Below are 21,620 nucleotides of genomic sequence, written 5' to 3'. Positions count from 1 at the left end.
CAGATCTCCAGGAGAAGGCGGCACAGCAAAGTGTGACGAATCGCCATCTGGTTCTATCTGTACGGGGGTGGGGTAGGGTTGTTACCCCACCTCGTGAAAGCCGTGGGATTTTCTCCGGGTGCTCCGATTTACTCCCACGTGTAACATAAACAACTCATTAATTAATTGGCTGAAAACAAATTTAAACAGTTTATTTTTTTTATTTTACCAGGTGAGATCCACACTGAGCTCTGTAGCTCCTTATATTTCTGAAGCGACCTGTCCACGAACGACAGCTCAACGAAGCTGCTGGTCACCAAATAGTCTAAATGCGCGATGTTGGTTCTAAATGTGGAGGGGGAAAGCCGGAGGGCCCGGAGAGAAAATCCACGCGACCACGGCGAGAGTGGGACACGTGAACTCCAAATATACAGCAGCAGCAGGCGTCTGGGTCGGGATCGAACCCAGGACCTCGTGCGTTCTCGGCGAGGGAGTTAACATCTCCCAGCCACCACAGCGCCCCCCAATGTGGCAGCAGGAACCCTCCAGAAAACGAATCATGCGACTCTGTGTGCCTCTCTTGGTTAAAAAGAAAATCAGTGATTGTTTTCATTTCTTTTTCTACCTATAATTTACAAGCGCGTTTTCAATCAACTGTTGGATGAAGGTCACTCTACCACGGGGGGCGGGGGGGGGGGTCGTGGGGGTGGGGGGGTCAGTTGAACGCGAGCGAATCGCGTGAGTGTGGATCAAGCCCGTCGGAAGAGGCTCTTCGGCATCTGCTTCCGCGGGCCACTCTCTACAGCGCTGCACGTGGCGATGATTCTTCCGGGCGGTTGGGTGTAGGGGGAACAGATGGGAGCACTGCGCGAACGAAAATCACCACAAGAAACCGTTCGTGAAATTCAATATAAGTGGTAATTCTTTATGAATCTGCAGGTCTTTTAAAAAAAAAACCTTAAAACATCACAAAATTACAGCTTGACCGACGCACACACACACGCACACATCGTATAGGCGTTGCGTGTGCGTGCATGCGTACGCCACCACGATCATCATCATCATCACCATCAAAGTCGCAATATCTACACGTGCCATGCGGGGAGGTGAACCATTCTGTTTCAATTCAACTGGCTCAGAATAGCCACTTGCTTTGCCGACTTGAACGTAAAACACCCTAAACCTAAATAAACTGGGAGCGAATATTTTTAGTTTACTCTTGATAAAACATGAATAATAATAGTCAATTCTGAGCAAGTGTTTATTTTCCTAAATACAAAACAATCAAACGATCGTAGACTTCTTTGGTCGTGCCATTATTGACATCGCATCTTGCAAACACTGGACGGACATCGCGCGCGCGTGTGTTGTGGGGAGCGGTGGTGCAGTGGTTAGCGCGCTGTGTGTTGTGTGGTGGGGAGCGGTAGTGTAGTGGTTAGCGCGCTGCACTATGAACCCGGCGACCCGGGTTTCGATTCCCGCTCATGGCCAACACCAGTGACGATTATCCGAATCGGTCCTGGGTTTCCCCTAGGTGGACTCAGCCTCAAATGAGTACCTGGTACGATATGTAAACATCGCCACTGGGGAGACAAAGGCGGCCGGGCGTGGTTGCTGGCCACCCACCCCCTCGCATGCTGTGCCAGGCCTTCCGAGGTGCTCGCTAACAGCACTTGCCCCTACAGTCTGTTACAGTCTATACGGGGGGGGGGGGGGGGTATATTTTTGTCTTTGTGTCAGGTTATAGGTGCTCTAGGGAGCGGTGGTGCAGTGGTTAGCGCTACGCTGAGCTACGATCCCGGCAGCGACCCAAGTTCGATTCCCGCTCACCGCCTCCAACACTGGTGACGATTATCCGAACCGGTCCTGGGCCTCCGCGAGGTCGACTCAGCCTCGAATGAGTACCGGGTGCAGTCGTGTGTAAACATCGCCGCTGGGGAGACAAAGGTGGCCGTGCGTGGTGCTACCCGCTGCGCCACCGCTGCCCGCTCACCTGTGCCCAAGCGGCGAGTGCGGCGTGTCTAGGCGAGGCGCCACACTGCGCGCGCATCAACATCTCCGTCTCGGCTTCGACCACCGCCTCATTCATCGTTAACACTGATTGGTACAAAAAAAAGAAATAGCAAATTGCACTTTGACTTGATTAAGAACATCAAACAATGACATACACGTGTACAACATAGCTATATATATATATTTATAAACGAAAACACGCAAACGTGTGCTGGTCGGGCGGGTAGCAGCATTTCTTGCCACTCCAGTCGTGGATGAACGTTCGATTATCATCGATTAATATTGGTTATTGATCATCGATTACAAGGGGAGCTGCCACAGTGTGGGATGACGGTCAGCAGCAGCAGCAGCAGCAGCGGCACACGAGACTCGCAACGCAGAGTTCGCAGGTTCGATTCCATCTCCTGGCTCGGCAGTCGAAACAATGGGGCGAGTTCCTTAACATCACCCACCAACCCACGCAGCCAGCAACAGGGAATCAATCGACTCACACGTGCTAGCGGATCGTCAGGTCCACGTACGTTGGGGTCGTGTGAGTGGGTGGGTGCTTCCACCGCTTGCAACACGTGTTTTCAGCATGGAAGAGTAGGCCAAATACCATCCACCGGAGGCGCTGCCTTGACGCTCCCTCTCAGTGGATGTCCGTCTGCCAGCGGCTGTGTGAGTGGGACATTGCAGGGCCGCGCCTTTACCACGGCACGCGCGCGTGAAATCGCATTGCGTTCGCGTGCCTCCCTCGGACCATCCGCTTGGAGGGTGCTGGGTTGTTTTTGTTCCCGCATCTTCTATGTTTTATTTTTACACGCTTTCTATTAACTCCCTCTGTTGCTGTTGTTGTTGTCGTTGTATCCTCAATTTTAACCCACTTCCCAATGTGGTATCGACTGCAAACTCGGTATACTTATGTCATACTGATGACAATACTATATTCTATCATAACAAATAATAAAAATATTTCTAAAAATATTTTTTTATATGTTATGTTTCGCCTTGGGTCTAATTGTCCACGCTCAACTGACGTTGGCTGTAAATCACCATGGCCCCTTACGTTATGGCAAGCTTCGGGGCCACTTCCTGGAGTCGTGGAGTTCTGCCATTACGAGTAGGGTACATTTCATTAAAGCGTGTTTAAAAAAAAGTGTTTTCAAATATTACTTAGTGTTCCTGCATCTTAAGGCGTGATAACAGCGCCTCTCTCTCTGCTGGGACGCGCGTTGGGAGCGAAGAGAAGACCTAAGACTAGAAGGGCAGAGTGGGTGGGGAGGGATACACTGTCTGGGGAGATCTATGGGTCTCTGTTTGGGTCTATGCATCTCTTTATGTGAGTCTATGGGTTTCTGTGTGGGTCTATATGTCTCTGTGCGAGTCTGTGGGTCTCTGTGTGAATCTATGGGTCTATGTGTGAGTATATGGGTCTCTGTGTGAGTATGTGGGTCCCTGCGTGAGTCTGTCGGTCTCTGTGTGAGTCTGTGGGTCTCTCTGTGTGAGGAGGAGGAGGGTAGAAAGTATGATGATGATGATGATGTCACCACCATCATCATCATCACTTGGTAATTGAGACGCGGTTTTCATGCAGTCGCTGTGTAAATTTCAAATCGCACTTGTCACCGTACGTCTGTAAGTTCCTTCGTAGGTTCGTGACGACGCTACACGAAACAAAGTAGGCACGGCAATAACACAACAGCGACGGATGGGGATTCTCAAAATCGGGTCCCGGTGAAATCATGGAGCTGCCGCACAGATGGAGCGCTTCGCACGCGGTGATGCTGCCGTTGCTGCCACTGCTGGTGGTATGGGTGTTGTTCAGAAAGGTGTTGTTGAGTAGGGTGATTGTTGAGTAGGGTGTTTAGATCAGGAGTGTTACTCTGCAGTGATCGAATGGAAGGAACAAAGCACGCAGCCCGATCCTGCGGTCAGATTCCGCATCCCCGGATCGCGACGGGAACAGAAGCGTGGCCCGTAACAACAACAACTACTACCACCACCACCACCCTGTTGACACAAGAAGCGGCGTGACGCGCGTGTGGCGCGCGAGCGTCACGCGGAGTTCGCGCGAACACAACAAGTGTTCTTTGGCAAATCTCACCAAACAAAGAGGACGGCAAGAAGTTGTGAAAGATGCTTCTGATGCGGCCGCTGCTCGTGCTTTTGAGTTTTGTCTTTTCCGTTCCGAGGAATGGCTCTCTGTTACATCTCTCCGCGTTCATTGTCTCATTGTTTTCTACATTTCAATCTCACTTTGTGTGTGCATGTCAAAAACAAACAAAGACAAAGATCCCACCGTGTAGGCTTTAACAAACTGTCGGGGCAAGTGCTGTTAGCGAGCACCTATGAAGGCCGGAACGGCACACGAGGGGGTGGGTGGCCAGCACCACGCCCAACTGCCTTTGTCTCCCCAGTGGCGATGTTTACATACCGCACCATGTAGTCATTTGAGGCTGAGTCGACCTAGGGGAGGCCCAGGACCGGTTCAGATAATCGTCACCGGTGTTGGCCATGAGCAGGATTCGAACCCGGGTCGCCAGGTTCGTGTCGCAAGGCGCTAACCGCTGCACCACCGCTCCCCCACACACTCACACATATATATACAGGATGGCCCAAAGAGTTCAGAACCCACAGGGTTATTTCATGAAAACATCGAATTTATTCCGTAAGTTAATATGTAATTTATTATCACTATTAATATTTATTTTTCCTCTTCTACCTCCAACTCCTTCTGATAGCATTTAAAAATTCAAAGAAAATTATCTAAAGATGAGCGAGTTCAATTCAGTTTGTATATGTGCGTGCGTGTGTGTGTGTTTGCTAAAGAAGGCAGCCGTAATATTTTCGAATAGAAAAAATAATTTCAAAGAGAACTCGTGCATCCGTGCATGGAAGTCAGTTTGAACATTTGCAAAGGAGACGTAAAAAGCAGCCCCGATATGAATTGTCAAAATAAATATAATTACCCTCTGTGTCCCGACTTTTTGGGCCACCCTGTACATACGCGGTATATTTTACGTCTAATATTGTTATTCATATTATTAATAATAATATTATCAGAACCGTCTCTGGCTTAGGACACCGTAGAACCGCGTCTCTCTCGAGTCCCCGTGAAGCAGCGAGCGTCCGCATCCGGTGTCGTTTGCCCGGCGCTTGCTTGGCCAAGTGACCGTGTCGGGATGACTGCACGGTTCTTCACGTCGCTATTTTCCGACTTTCCGCTCCCGCGGGCGGTTTGGGCGACCCTGGACGCAGTGTGCCGGGTGCGGAAATATCTTTCCAGGGTCGGTGACCGACGTTTCCAGACGGACGACAGCGTCTCCTTCCGTGTTTCGGCCCGGCCACCGCTGACGAGACAACGCACGTCGACACCGTCCCCGCAGCTCTCGCTCGTGTCCCAATCATCGCTGATCGCGGAGGAATCCGGTGAGCCATGAAGCTCTTTTTCACGGACGTCCGGCAGGAAGCGCTGCGGCTGCCGATGAAGGTGAGTCGCGCTCCGCAGGATGAGGAAGGGGGGGGGGGTAGCGCCGCCGCCGGAACGTCACGAATCAAGAATCTTCGTCTCTCGCCGCGGAGAGAGAGTGGCGACTACACCAGGGTCATCGCGCACCAGAACCCGTGTCGCGCGCCCTCCGACCCCGCGTCGTGCTGCTCCGACGAAACCTGCTGGTGCTGGAGCTGCTGCTGGTGGTGGTGGTGGGGCTGCTGCTGCTGCTGCTGCTGGTGGTGATGCTGGTGATGCTGGTGGTGGGGCTGATGCGGTTGGTGATGGGTCGGCGCCGACGGCGAGAGGTTCCTCCGCTGCACCGCGTGCATGGCCAGCGCGCCCGAGCGCGGGCTCTGGACGCCGGCCACGGGAGAGGCCGGCGATGAACCCTGCCGGGAGACACCCACACAGCGACGGTCGGCGTGGGGACCCGTTGGACGGCCACGGAGATGACGGTGGAATAACGATGATGGCCGGGGTGGGATTTGTTTTGTTTTGCGGGAAGGTGTACACGTGCGTGCGTGCGTGTGTTTTATCATTGGCGTGAGGAGCGGTGGTCGTAGCGGTTAGCGCGCCGCTCTACGAACCCGGCGACCCCAGTTTGATTCCCGCTCGTGGTCAACACCAGTGGTGATCTCAACCGGTCCTGAGCCTCCCTTAGGTCGACTCAGCCTCAAATGAGTACCCGGTGTGGTGTGAAAACATCACCATAAGGGAGGCAAAGGCGGCCGGGCGTGGCGCTGGCCACCCACCCCCTCGTGTGCCGTACCGGCCTTCATAGGTGCTCGCTAACGGCACTTGCCCCTACATCCTTTGAAGGCTATGCGGGGGGGGGGGGGAATCTTTGTCTTTGGTGGTGGACGCTGTGCGTACCTGTGTGGCGTTGGGCGAGCTGTATCCGGACGTGCCCAGGCCTGGGTCCATCTTGATGAGGGCGATTGGCTCCGTGGGGGTCGCTCCCTTCCCCGTGCCCACTCCCAGCTCCCCCGCCTGGTCCGGCCCTGGGAAACAAGGGCAGGGTGACGCGTGAACCTCCAGAAGGGACCGTGGGCTTCACGCGGCCGTGACAGATGGCAGCGATGCCTTGGTCCAGCAGTGGATAGAGCCTGACCGACAGCCGTTTATTGCGTCCGCACGCAGAGAGGCTGATGGTGGTGATGGCAGTGATGGTAGCGATAATGATGACGTTGACGATGATGATGATGACAGTGACGATACAGGATCTGTGCGGTGGATTGTATGTAGGCATGCGTGCTGAACTTATTTCGCACCGTACGGGGTCTCACCCGGATGGGGCTTGCACTTGTTGGGGTTCTTGGGTTTGCGTTTACGCGTCTGGATTCCCTCCTTCTTCATGGCGAGGGGCCGCGGGACCTGGGGTCACGACGGGACACAGCGGTAATCAGAATGTTTGATACGGGAGGAATCCGATGAGCTGTAAAGCCCTTCATCACAGATGTCCAGGAGTGTGCAGTGCCGGAGGCTCGCTGACGATCTCCAACGTGGCGGAGATGCGAAACTCTCCTGAACACAATAAGTAAATAATCGGAGCGCCTGGCTTGGCTTGAGAGGTCAGATGGGCTGAGCCGCCACTGCTGAGAGTCTGGGTTCGAGTCCGGGTTTCAGCCGCAAAGTGACAGTGTGCGTGTGTGCGTGTCCTTGTGTGTGTGTGTGCGAGTGGAGCGCCGGGTGGCCAAAGCACAGCAAGTTGGCACAGTAGGGGACACAGGTGGTGCATCAGCCAGTCATCTCGGTCATCTCGGTCAGTCGACCCGTGGCACCTGCTGGGTCTGCCCCGTGACCTCCTGCCAGCGGGCGTTCGACACTTCACGTGGTAGCCTCAAGGTGCACATGGCCTGGCACAAGCGTCGTGGTGACGTCACCGCCACTTAGTGGCGAATGGCGGTTGTTGTTGTTGTTGTTGTGTGCGCCACTCACGCCGTGGAGTTTGCTGTAGAGGCCGCAGGCGTTGCACACGGGGTCCCCGTCCGTGTTCCTCCTCCACAGCGTCGTGGTGCTCGTCTGGCAGTTGGAGCACGAGAGGCCGACGCGGCGCGAGCCGGACTGCTGCTCACCGGGGACAATTCGGGAGACATGGGGGCATGCGGGGGGAGGTGGGACATGGGGGCATGTGGGGGGACACCGGGGAGACATGGGGGGCATGCGGGGGGAGGTGGGACATGGGGGCATGTGGGGGGACACCGGGGAGACATGGGGGGCATGCGGGGGGAGGGGGGACACGAGGGGGACATGCCGGGAGGCACATGGAGACAGGACACGACACAGGGACACAGAGACACGGAAACACAATTAATGATGAACGTTTACTCTTATTATTATTATGAAACCACGTGGAGAAAACCCCACGTATTGCGCGAGAGGGGACAACACTCTATCCCCGTACAGATGGAGACAGATGGCGATTATCGGCCAGGATTTTGCCAGCAGAGAGAAAAAAAAAGAAAAGATACGATTTGGGCCGGACAACGCAAGTACCATTAACTACGACCGACTATTTTTATTTCACCAGGTAAGGACCCGCTGAGACGTGCAGCTCTTTTTCGGAAGCGACCTGGGCCATCGCAAATGGCAGCCAAGCAAAGTGGCTCATCATCACGTGGGAACTTAAAGCAGCAGCCAAAACACTCTCAACGCCGCAAACCGCCTGCGTCCACCCAGCATCTGGGTAAGATGGGGTCGTGGCGGTGAGTTGTCGTCAGCGGTCCGCGCACGCGGTGGGGTCAAGTGCGGGTAACTTGGTACGTCTCTTCCGAGAGATGATGCCCGTTTGGCCAGCTTGGTTAAGTAACATCTTGGAAGAGTAGGCCAAACGCGCGAGTCTAATAAGACGGGATGTCTCCCTCCCTCTCTCTCTCTTTCCAGCCAGCGGCGTGATTGCGAGGACATTGCAGGGCTGCGCTTTTTTTTTGACCCAGTCCTGGGAATCCATCACAAGCACCTCCCCCCCCTCCCCCCTTGTCTCTATCTCGATGCTGGCGAGCGTGATAGTTCAATAAAAAAAAATATTCTCATAATAATAATAACCGTCAAAAATATCGCAACGCAGCCTCCATCATCCATATGTCCGCCCCGCCGTCTTGCGCAACATAAAACACGGCGATTTTATTATTATTCTGTTTAAGCGGTGGAGAATATATGTGTGTGTGTATTCGTGGGGCGTCGTGTGAATAGCGCCGCGGGTCTCTCTCTCTCTCTCTCGCCTCGGGGCCGGCCCTGAATTACGGGTGTTGATCTTGAGCCTTATGAATGTGTTAAAACACTTCACATTCCACAAAGAACTACTTAACTGGAGGCCCCGGACGAAGAGAAATAAATAGCGGCTTTATAGATGGGACGGGGCCGCCCCATGTGCCATCGCCAAACCCCGAGCCAACTCCTGCCCCCCCCTCCTCACCCCCACTCTCACCCCCCCTACCCCCCCATCTCCCCCACCCCTTCGCCACCCTGTCCGAGATATGTGGGGGTGTTTTGGGGAGGGGGCGATCTAAGCCCCCCTCTACCCCCCACTTCCCTACCCCCACCATCACCGCCCCCCCCCCGACTCCCACCCCTCGCAAGCCGTGCGCTGTAACTGATGGCGACTGCCAAACCGCAAGCATTCGCACAGCACCCCGGTGCGTTACAGACGTCGCGCCTCTTGGCTTTGCTCGGCACCATGTCCGACGTTCCGCACCGTGTGGCCGAGCGAGAGCTGCGGCGGGGGGGGGGGTGGTGTGGCGGTGGTAGCGCCGGTGATGGTGGTGATGGTAGGGAGCGGTGGCGTAGCGGTTAGTGCGCTGAGCTGTGAACCCGGCGACTCGGGTTAAATTTACTACTCTCGGCCAACACCAGGGATGATTATCTGAACGGGTCCTGGGCCTTCCCTAGGTCGACTCAGCCTCAAATGAGTACCCGGGGCGGTGTGCAAACATCGCCACTGGCCACTCACCCCCTCGTGTGCAGTGCCGGCCTTCATAGTTGCTTGCTCACGGCACTTGCCCCAACAGTCTGATAAGGCTATACGGGTGATCTTTGTCTTTGGTAGCGGTGGTGGTAGCGATGGCGGTAGCGGTGATAGTGGTGGTAGCGGTGACAGTGGTGGTAGCGGTGATAGCGGTGGTCGTGGTGGTAGCGGTGACAGTGGTGGTAGCGGTGATAGTGGTGGTAGTTGTGGTAGCGGTGGTAGTGGTGGTAATGGTAGTGGCTGTGCGGGTCACCATGCGTCGTGGCGGCTTGATGAGGGGCCGGTTGATGCCGTTCATCTTGTGGTAGAGGCCGCACGCGTTGCACAGGTAGTGCCCCGTGCCGTCACGCCGCCACAGCGGGGTGGACATGGCGCCGCAGTTCACACACTCGCGGCCCTCCATGAAGTCATCCATCAGCTCTGCGGGTTGGCGGTGGTGGTGGTGGTAGTGGTGGTTGTGGAACGGTGGTGGTGGTAGTTTTGAGATGGGGTGGAGGTGGTGGTATGGTGGTGGTGTGGTCGTTGTGGTGGTGATGTTAGGGTGTGGTGGTGGTTGTGGAGTGGAGGTGTTGGTAGTTTTGAGATGGGGTTGAGGTGTCGGTATGGTGGTGGTGGTGGTGGTGGTTGTGGAACGGTGGTGGTAGTATATGGAGGTTGTGGTGGTATGGTGGTGGTGTGGTTATGGTGATGTTAGGGTGTGGTGGTGTTCGTGGAGTGGCGGTGTTGGTAGTTTTGAAATGGGGTAGAGGTGGCGGTGTGTTGGTGGTGGTCGTGATGTTATGGTGATGGTGTGATGGTGTGATGGTGGTAGTGTTGGTGGTGGTTTGGCGATGGGGTGGTGGTGATTGGGAAGATGGCGCAGGAGAGAGGGAAGAGATTTGTCAATCATAGAGCAGGTTGGTAATTACAGAATAATTTCCCATTTTACTTAGCCAGAAGTCCCACCATCATACAGAGCCATGAACGCATATACTGTACACTTACATAGAAATCCAAAGGTTTAAATATAAACCAATAGATGCATATACACTTACGTAAAGACCAAAATGCTTACACAGATACATATAGACTCACATATACGTATAAAGAGACCAATAGATTCACACTGGCATATATACTCCTACGCTTACATACAGATACATTGACAGATACATATAGACCCATACGCTCACGTACAGATCCATAGACTCACACACACTCACATATAGACCCATACGCTCACATACAGAGCCATAGACTCACACACACTCACATATAGACCCAGACGCTCACGTACAGATCCATAGACTCACACACACTCACATATAGACCCATACGTCTACATACAGAGCCATAGACTCACACACACTCACATATAGACCCATACGCTCACGTACAGATCCATAGACTCACACACACTCACATATAGACCCATACGTTTCATACAGATCCATAGACTCACACACACTCAGATACAGACCCATACGCTCACATACAGAGCCATAGACTCACACACACTCACATATAGACCCATACGCTCACATACAGATCCATAGACTCACACACACTCACATATAGACCCGTACGCTCACATACAGATCCATAGACTCACACACACTCACATAGAGACCCATACGCTCACATACAGAGCCATAGACTCACACACACTCAGATACAGACCCATACGCTCACATACAGATCCATAGACTCACACACACTCACATATAGACCCATACGTTTTATACAGATACATAGACTCACACACACTCACATATAGACCCATACGTTTCATACAGAGCCATAGACTCACACACACTCACATATAAACCCGTACGCTCACATACAGAGCCATAGACTCACACACACTCACATATAGACCCATACGCTCATGTACAGATCCATAGACTCACACACACTCACATATAGACCCGTACGCTCACATACAGAGCCATAGACTCACACACACTCACATATAGACCCATACGTTTCATACAGATCCATAGACTCACACACACTCACATATAGACCTATACGCTCACATACAGAACCATAGACTCACACTCACATATAGACCCATACGCCTACGTGCCCGGTGTATGTGCAGAGACAGACATGTGAAGGAGGCACGTGTTGTCTTCTAGTTTGTCTGTTTACAATGTAACACGTTGCATTTTACAATACAACAAGGCATACATCACAACTTAACAGTTGTATCTCACGATTTATTAAGTGGTATTTTATGATTTCATGTGTCGTAAATTTCACGATTTAATACCTCTTATTTAACGATTTAATAAGTCACATATCACAATTGAATAAGGCGTAATATACGATACAATGAGTGGCAAACTTCACGATTCAACAAGTCGTAATTTACGACTTAATTAGTGCGATACTTCACGATTTAATGCCTCTTATTTTACGATATCACAATGTAATACGTTGTATTTATTTCTCAATGATTTCCGTGTCAAATTGAGATTAGGTTGGGGTCACGTGGAGACTTCCTCTATAATTCCTCACTCTGCATCTCAGGGGAACGTCTACTCACAGGAGCAATTCACCTACATGCAACCCTATTATCCTTTTATAATTTACCAATTAAATGTTGACAGGAAACATAAAAAAAAGACATTTTCATCAGGCTTTATTATGTAAACAAGTAGTCTCAATTAAGTGCTACGAAGTAGGGCCATTGGTCGAAACGTCACGGACCATATATTGTTCATCCTATGAAGGAATGTTTCCAGTTTATTTGTATTATTTTTATTAATACGACAAGTAGCATGCACGTCATTTGGACCATCCGTCCATGCCAGCCAGCCAGCCAAACTTCATAAAAAATATGGATGCTTGTTGTGCATCAACATCATCATCATCATCGTCGCATTCCACGATTTGACACGCCGTAATGTGTGATTTATTCACGTCCTATTTCACGACCACTACCACACACATCTTTGCACCCCTCTCTCTCATCTGTACCGGTGCTTGACGTAGGTGAACATTGCTACTCGCTCAGAACGTTAAACGAAACATACAAAGGAAGGAGAGATGGCTCCGCCGAAGGAAATTGTCGGAGTTTTATTGCGTTGGCTTGGAGATGTAAACGAAGACCCACGTGTTGTAAACATTAAAATGCTACATCGATATGAATTGCTCAAATCAAGTTCAAATCAAGATCGATATGAATTTTTTAAACCCTCATGTTTTATGTTTTGAAAATGTGAAAAAGAAATAGTTGAAAATGCAATTATTTGTGGATGTGTGTGTGCATGTCTCATCTGTACCGGGCCACTGCTGCTGCTGTTGCCGTTGCAGCTGCGCCTACAGGCACTTGTTTGCGATGCAAGGCTGCTTCAAAAAAATGTTAACGCTTATTACAGATCTTCTTGGTTCTTTTGGTAAAATCACGGAGAAGGGAAATAATAAAATAATAAAAATAAAACATAATACAATCAAATCCTCACGACGTTTCGGCCACAACACAAGCAGCCGTCCTCAGGTGAAGAAACAGAGCTGTCAGAAAAACAGCATCTTATTGACATCTCTGTTTCTTCACCTGAGGACGGCTGCTTGTGTTGTGGCCGAAACGTCGTGAGAATTTGATTGTTTTATTTTTATTATTTTATTATTTCCCTTCTACGTGACTTTACCGAAAGAACCAAGAAGATGAATCCCTGCAGTCACGAAAGCTTTAAATCGAAACTTATACAGATAATAATACGCTGTAAACATGATAACAAATGTAATGTTAATAGCTTCAAAAAGTGAAAGTCTCCACTTGTTCGCCATCATTGTCAACGCGTGCCTGGAAGCTTCTCCAGGTGGTCTCCAGAGCGCGGATGCACATTTCTCGTGATATTGTCGCAAATTCTCGGAAGTGTTCACATGTTTTTGAAGCACCCTCTATATTTGTAGGTGGATGGGGGATGACTGGGTTAAAACACTGTTTGTCTTCGTGTTTAATGGCCCTCGCTGAAGACAATGCGTGGCCATTGACTGCCCCGCTGCAGTTAAAGGCAGTCATAGCCATTAGTTTACTCTGCTTATGAGGTTAAAGGTAGTCTCTTTACCGTTTGGAAAGTTTACAAACGTAAATACATAAATACAGTGTGGAAACACGTACATACACAAGACAAAGATCACCCGTGTAGGCCCACATAGGCTGCTGGGGCAAGTGCGGTCAGCGAGCACGTACGCAGGCCGGCGAGTGGTTCTATCTGGTCAGCGCCACGCCCGGCCGCTTTTGTCTTCCCCCAGTGCTGATGCTATTATACACACACACACATACACACACACATACACACACACATACACACACACATACACACATACACACACACATACACACACACATACGTACACACACGTACACACACGTACACACATACACACACACACATATACACACACGTATACACACACACACACGTGCCGCATCAGGTACTCATTTAAGTAGCGCGGCGTGCTAACCACTGCGCCACCGCTCCCCATGTGTACACACACACGTACACACACAGGCACGCACACCCACACACGTACACACGTACACACGTACACACGTACACCCACACACACACGTACACATCCACACACACACGTACACACGTACACACCCACACACACGCGCACACCCACACATAAAAGACAAAGATCCCCATATAGCCTGAACAGACTGTAGGGGCAAGTGCTGTTAGCGAGCACCTATGAAGGCCGCAACGGCACACGAGGGGGTGGGTGGCCAGCACCACGCCCGACCGCCTTTGTCTCCCTAGTGGTGATGTTTACACACAGCACCAGGTACTCATTTGAGGCTGAGTCGACCTAGGGGAGGCCCAGGACCGGTTCTAATAATCATCACTGGTGTTGGCCGTGAGCGGGAATCGAACTCGGGTGGCCGGGTTATTAGCGCAGCGCGCTAACCGCTACACCACCGCTCCCCACACCCACCTACACACACACACGTACACCCACACACACATACACACGGGCTGTATAAATCCACGTGGGAGCTCATTGTTACAAACATTAATTTAACAGCGTGGTCGAGGTGGTAAACTAAACTCTCTTAGCCATTAAAACGTCTAATTAGTCCGATGACTTTTACGATGGGGAAAAAAATGCGATCCAAATTATATCTACACGACCACCGAGAATTAAAAAAACATGTAATCAACATGTATTCAACATGTAATTAACATGAAATCAACATGTAATCAACGCAAATTATGCAATGAAAGTACAACGGGAGGTGGATCGACGGAGCTTCTGAATGCGACCGCACCCCAAGACGATCTACGTAAAATAGTGGAGGAGTCTCTGTAAGTCGATGTGAGTCGATGGGTCTCTGTGAGTCTCTGGGTCTATGTGAGTCTATGTGAGTCTATATGTGGGTCTATGGGTCTCTGTGAGTCTCTGGGTCACTGTGAGTCTCTGTGAGTTTCTGGGTCCTGTGAGTCTCTGGGTCTATGTGAGTCTATATGTGGGTCTATGGGTCTCTGTGAGTCTCTGGGTCTCTGTGAGTCTATGTGTCAGTTGATGGGTCTATGTGAGTCTATGTGAGTCTATATGTGGGTCTATGGCTCTCTGTGAGTCTCTGGGTCTCTGTGAGTCTATGTGGGTCTATGAGTGGGTCTATGGGTCTCTGTGAGTCTATGGGTCTATGTGAGTCTATGAGTGTCTATGTGAGTCTATGAGTGTCTGTGAGTATATGAGTGTCTATGTGAGTCTATGGGTGTCTATGTGAACATGTGAGCTACTATGTTAGTCGCTGGGTCTCTGTGCTGATCTATGGATCTCTGTGTGAGTCTGGAGTGTCGGCATACTATCGGCAAATGTATTTATTTAAATTGATCTAAATCGTTTTCTTACCCAAGAGGAGAACAACTTCATGAATGACAAAGCAATTAAATTGTGATTTAACTGCGTGGTTGTGAGCATCGCCTCCGAGGGAGGATGTGTGAGGATGCTGGTGGTGGTGAGTGGTGGTGAGTGGTGGTGAGCATTGCATCGGAGGGAGGAGGGGTGAGGATGCTGGTGAGTGGTGGTGAGTGGTGGTGAGCATTGCATCGGAGGGAGGAGGGGTGAGGATGCTGGTGAGTGGTGGTGAGTGGTTGTGAGCATTGCATTGGAGGGAGGAGGGGTGAGGATGCTGGTGAGTGGTGGTGAGTGGTGGTGAGCATTGCATCGGAGGGAGGAGGGGTGAGGATGCTGGTGAGTGGTGGTGAGTGGTGGTGAGCATTGCATCGGAGGGAGGAGGGGTGAGGATGCTGGTGAGTGGTGGTGAGTGGTGGTGAGCATTGCATCGGAGGGAGGAGGGGTGAGGATGCTGGTGAGTGGTGGTGAGTGGTGGTGAGTGGTGGTGAGCATTGCATCGGAGGGAGGAGGGGTGAGGATGCTGGTGGTGGTGAGTGGTGGTGAGTGGTGGTGAGTGGTCGTGAGCATTGCATCGGAGGGAGGAGGGGTGAGGATGCTGGTGAGTGGTGGTGAGTGGTGGTGAGTGGTGGTGAGCATTGCATCGGAGGGAGGAGGGGTGAGGATGCTGGTGGTGGTGAGTGGTGGTGAGTGGTGGTGAGTGGTGGTGAGCATCGCATGGGAGGGAGGAGGGGAGAGAGGCCGTACAACCCTGTGCTAACTGAGCAGCATCCAAAGGTTAACGTTGTGTTTGAGGAGGGATGCTGCCTCCCTCCCTCTCGCTGTTGACTCTCGCAATTGAAGCCAAGCGACCCGGTGCGGATACAATGTATTAGTAGTATTACTGCAGCAGGGGCAAAGATCCCCCGTGTAGCCTTCGCGTACTGTCGGGGGCAAGTGCTGTTGACAGCGAGTAGCACCTACGAAGGCCGGCACGGCACAGGATGGGGGTCGCGTGGACAGCACCACGCCCGACCGCCTTTGTCTCCCCCGGTGGCGATGTTTTACGCACCGCACCAGGTACTCATTTGAGGCTGAGTCGACCTAGGGGGAGGCCCCAGGACCGGTTCGGGTAATCGTCACTGGTGTTGGTCGTGAGCGGAATTCAAACTCGGTGACGCCGGGTTCGTCGCGCGATGTGCGAACACCACAACCGCTCCCACACACGCATAGCACACACCCATATACACACACACGCGTAGCAAAGGCAAATATCCCCTATATAGCCTTAACAGACTGTTGGGGCAAGTGCTCTTAGCAAGTAGCAGCACCTATGAGGCCCGGCACGGAACAAAACACAGTTATTACGCAAATACGTTTTACACTTCTCATTAACTGTTTACATCACGATGATGTATTCTATTCCTCACAGATACAACTAAACTAAACTCACTACTTTAATTACCAACACTGCTGTGCTTGCAACGTACGAAATATAAAATCGACGTTTCAGGCAATGAACCTGTTTCGGACGAAGACAGATTGACTGGCCGGTATTGGCAGATTGCATTAAAAAGAACAGTAACATTGCCCTAATGATGATGCTTCTACACTGGTATGCGTTTGGCCAATTTCATTATTACCGAGCGTTTTTGTTGTTGTTGTTGTAAGTGGAGCTCTCCGATGCGTTTCTGAGTTGTACCATGGTGCGAAACGTCGGGACAACCCATGCACGTGAGAGGCGGCAATTCTCTATCCCCGTACGGGTGGAGACAAGTGGTGTAACTGCTTTCTCCTGACGAGCTCTTCACGACGGGATATCACTCGTGGTCCGTTTTATTGTTATCATCGGTTTGGATATCGCGATAACGCGACCGTGTGAATGAATGATATATTACGGTAGACGCATCATAGAGGATTCGTGACTTATCAAACTATGCACCGTTTAGAAAAAAAAAGGCCACTGAGATTATACGCTCCATCATCCATAGAAACCCATAGAGGTCCATAGAAACCCATAGAGATCCATAAAAACCCATAGAGATCCATAGAAACCCATAGAGGTCCATAGAAACCCATAGAGATCCATAGAAACCCATAGAGATCCATAGAAACCCATAGAGATCCATAGAAACCCATAGAAGTCCATAGAAACCCATAGAGATCCATAGAAACCCATAGAGATCCATAGAAACCCATAGAGATCCATAGAAACCCATAGAGATCCATAGAAACCCATAGAAGTCCATAGAAACCCATAGAGGTCCATAGAAACCCATAGAGATCCATAGAAACCCATAGAGATCCATAGAAACCCATAGAGATCCATAGAAACCCATAGAGATCCATAGAAACCCATAGAGATCCATAGAAACCCATAGAGATCCATAGAAACCCATAGAGATCCATAGAAACCCATAGAGGTCCATAGAAACCCATAGAGATCCATAGAAACCCATAGAGATCCATAGAAACCCATAGAGATCCATAGAAACCCATAGAGATCCATAGAAACCCATAGGGATCCATAGAAACCCATAGAGATCCATAGAAACCCATAGAGATCCATAGAAACCCATAGAGACCTGTGGAGATATGTGCAGCTCCGAAACATATTGCCGTACGCAAGAATAGAAGGGCGATATAAACACGCGCAGATTTATTATAGACGAAGCCACTTTAGGAATGTAAATGTAGCGATAACGGCAATACAGCCCGGCATTGGAAGATAACCCGAGGGTTGCATTATGTGTGATTTGTGCGTGATTAACACACGGCACACATATCCCCCTCCCCTATCGCTTTGAAGGGACTGTTGGTGCACGTGCTATTAGCGACCGCCTGGGAAGGTCGGCACGGCGCACGATGGGGCGTTAGGTGGCCAACACCACCCCCGACCGCCTTTGTCTCCCCAATGCTGATGTCTACACACGGCACCACGCTCTCATTTGAGGCTGAGTCGACCTCGGTGAGGCCCAGAACCGGTTCAGATATTCGTCTTTGTTGTTGGCCGTCAACGGGAATTGAACTCGGATCGCCGGGTTCTTCATACAGTGCGCTAATCATTGCGCCACCGCTCTCTACAAATACACAAAGACAAAGACCCCCCCCCCATAGCCATAACATATCACTGGGGCAAGTGCTGTTAGCGAGCAGCGCAGTATAAGTACATACGATACACACAAAGACACGGCCATCGGCCTGTCGGCCTTCTGCACGAGGTTTCGACTCCATTGGGCCTGATCAGCAGCGTGCGGCCTCTTTAACTTGCGTTGCGTTATCCGCGTCGTCAGTTCTATTCGGTCTGCCCGTCTCGTCGGTTCTGGCTCCTTTGTATTGCACGGTAAGTCCTCGCTTAACGCGCGGTGTTCACACTTTAACGCGACAACGCGGTTCTTCTGTTAGTGAACAAGCGCCGCCCGGTATAACGCGAAACGCACCACCAGTTATAACGCAGAACGTGCCACTCGTTACAATGCAGAACGTGTCGCCCGTTATAATATGGAATTCGCCTTTTATAACGCGGACAGTGCCACGTGTTATTACACTGAACGTTCCGCGCATGTGGGAATAAAACCCTACCACTCTGCACTGTCAAAGGGACTGCACGGGCACAGCCTTTCCCAGCCACACTCCATTCGAACAAAGTTTTGCTGGCTGGCTGCCAGGCTGCCTGGAGCGACGGACAGACCGAAGCGGACCGCGCGGAGTTGGCCGCGGCGTTCGACGGCACGCCGCGGCCCTTCCCCCGGACCGCGAGGCCGTCGCCGTCGCCGCCGTCGAGGCATCTCGAGCGTCCACTCACCGTACTCGGGCCTGCGGGCCTGCAGGTGCGGCGCGCGGCCTGCGTGGAGGCCATGCTGGAGGAGCGAGCCGCCCTCGAACGGCCCCGGCGAGGACCACGCCGCCGCCGCCGCCACCTCGTGGCTCACGTACGGCGAGTAGACGCCGTTGTACGCCCCGTTCAGCGAGATGCCCAGCGAGCCGCACGTGTACTGCTGCTGCTGCTGCTGGTGCTGATGCTGGTGGTGGTGGTGCTGGTGGGGGTGGTGGTGGTCTCTGCCGGCGGCCGACGCGGCCAGGGGGCTGCCCACGAACGGCTCTCGAGTTCCCACGGCGCTGCCGGAGGCCGCCGCGTAGGAGAAGCGTGGCGCCAGACTCTGGTGCATCGGCACGGTCGAGTACGAGACGCCGGACAGAACACCGCCGCCGCCGCCGCCGCCGTCGCTTTCAGGAGCTCCGCCAGTCCCGCCGGACACGGACGACGAAGGGCTCCAGGCGGAATGTCCGCCACCGCCACCTCCGCCTCCTCCGCCGTGTTGCGGTTGCGATGGCGGGTGGAGGTACGGCAGCGACGGCAACATCTGCGTCACTCGGCTCGTCGGCACGAACACGGGGCCCTGCGGCGTCGCCGTCGCCGCTGCGGCCGCAGCGGCCGCAGCGGCTGCGGCGGCCGCGGCCGCAGTGCCGTGCATGAAGGGGCTGGCGTGGTGGTGGTGGTGGTGGTGCGAGTCGTGATGAGCGTAGCCCTGCGAGCCGTTGCTGGGGGACATTGAGAGGCTCTGATACATGGTCGCGGGGGAGGTCGAGAGGATTGGCGTTTCGTGCGGGGAGACGGTCGGGGGTGTGACGGCGTCGTAAGCGAAGCTACTCGCTAGGAGCACTTTGCCCCGGCAAGCCTGTGTAGGCTATACGGGGGATCTTTGCCTTCGTGCGGTGTTTTTTAAGTACGCGTGGGTGTCATAAAGTCCACCTAGCCTGGCACCAGCGCCGTGGTGACGTCACCGCCAACGGCTGCTTGCTGTTGTTGTGGTTCAACGCACATGGGTGTGTTCTTCTGCGCAGCACTTGCCCCCAAAGTCTGTGAAGGCTTTACGTGGTGATATTTGTCTGTGTCTTTGTCTGTGTGTGTGTCTGTGTATATCTGTATCTCCGGTCACTTCTGTAACAATTCCGCCTTCCTTTTGAAACTCCCTGATGTCACCTCGACTTGATGACAGCAATTATCTGCAAGCACAAATGGAAAGTATTCACCATCAAACGTGTACATCTGGCTATCCACCCCGCATCTATATGTGTATGTGTCATATATGCACACTGTGATAATGACAAGAACAAAGCTACTTGCTAGTCCGTCCATACTTCACCACGCTGGTCACTGCAGCCGTGGTCAAGGGATCGTCCCCACGACTGCCTGGGATGTTGACCGCTGATCCAACTCGGGTTGCCGGGTTCGTAGCGCAGTGCGCTAACCACTGCGCCACCACTCTACCGACACTGTGTGTGTGCCTATGTATTTAAGCAGCACGGAATTGTAAAATTAGCGAGCGCCTATTAAGAGCCGATACGGAAAACGAGATGGTAGTGTGACGAGTGCCGCGCCCGTCCGCCTTTGTCTCCCCTAATGACCGACGCCGCCAGAGCGTGCTAGGTACTCACTTAAGGCTGAGTCGACCTAGAGGGGGAAGGTCCCGGGATCGGTTCAAATATTCGCCGCTGCCGCTGTGTACACCTCGGGCGCGATGCGTGGAGCGTCACCGCAACGATAACATTGATCGCAACTCGCATTTAGATTGCGCGCAGCGTTCATCAGCAGCGTTCATCAGCAGCGTTCATCAGCAGCGTTCATCAGCAGCGTTCATCAGCAGCGTTCATCAGCGACGTTCATTAGAAAACGACAAAGAAAAGCGGCTCGCTCCCATTCCGTCAGCCTCCGTCTCTCTTCGCCTTGCGGCGCCAAGAGCACAACGGGACGGCGATTGCGATGAGCAAATAGAAACTCTGGACCGGGTTTCGACCTTGCGAGGCTCCATCAGCGGTCTCGGCACACAGATCGCGCCGACGATCGCCCAACGCAACGGCGCATACCCACAATGCAACGCGGCGCAGCACGCCCGCACGCCTTTGTCTCCCTCGTGGGGATGTTTACACTTTCGCACTCATTTGAGGCTGAGTCGACCTAGGGGAAGCCCCGGGGGAGGGGTTCAGCGCGGCGCGCGAACAACTGAGCCACCGCTCCCCACGTGAGCCACAAAGACAAAGATACCCCGTGTAGCCTGTAATAGACTGTTGGGGCAAGTGCTGTTAGCGAGCACCTTACCAGGGCCGTTACGGCACACGAGGGGTTGGTCAACACCACCCCCGACCGCCTCTGTCTCCAGTGTGACAATGTTTTTTTTTATGCACTGCACCAGGTACTCATTTGAGGCTGAGTCGACCTAGGAGAGGCAGAGGACCGGTACAAATAATCGTGTTGGCCGTGAGCGGGAATCGCACCCGGTTCGTGCAGCGCGCTAAACGCTCCCCATCACTCGCTCCCACACACACGCAACACACACAGGTACATAAGTAAAT

At 52.4% G+C, this 21,620-nt stretch overlaps 1 protein-coding gene across 1 annotated transcript; it reads right to left on the bottom strand.

Annotated features, from left to right (window-relative positions):
• Positions 1 to 4,424: 4,424 nt before the first annotated feature.
• LOC144935892 (transcription factor GATA-4-like) lies at positions 4,425 to 19,571 on the bottom strand. The gene is made up of 6 exons (XM_078862749.1): positions 19,072 to 19,571; positions 9,685 to 9,851; positions 7,406 to 7,534; positions 6,754 to 6,841; positions 6,341 to 6,468; positions 4,425 to 5,856 (listed from the first exon to the last, which is right to left on the bottom strand). Exons 1-6 carry the CDS (start codon positions 19,433 to 19,435, stop codon positions 5,569 to 5,571), a joined length of 1,164 nt encoding a protein of 387 aa, XP_078718875.1. The 5' UTR covers positions 19,436 to 19,571; the 3' UTR covers positions 4,425 to 5,568.
• Between the last annotated feature and the right edge of the window lie 2,049 nt (positions 19,572 to 21,620).

The sequence above is a fragment of the Lampetra fluviatilis genome, chromosome 14, assembly GCF_964198595.1.
Source record: "Lampetra fluviatilis chromosome 14, kcLamFluv1.1, whole genome shotgun sequence".
Taxonomy (NCBI): domain Eukaryota; kingdom Metazoa; phylum Chordata; class Hyperoartia; order Petromyzontiformes; family Petromyzontidae; genus Lampetra; species Lampetra fluviatilis.
Note: the sequence above shows the minus strand (reverse complement) of the source record. Positions and strands in the feature narration are given on the sequence as shown.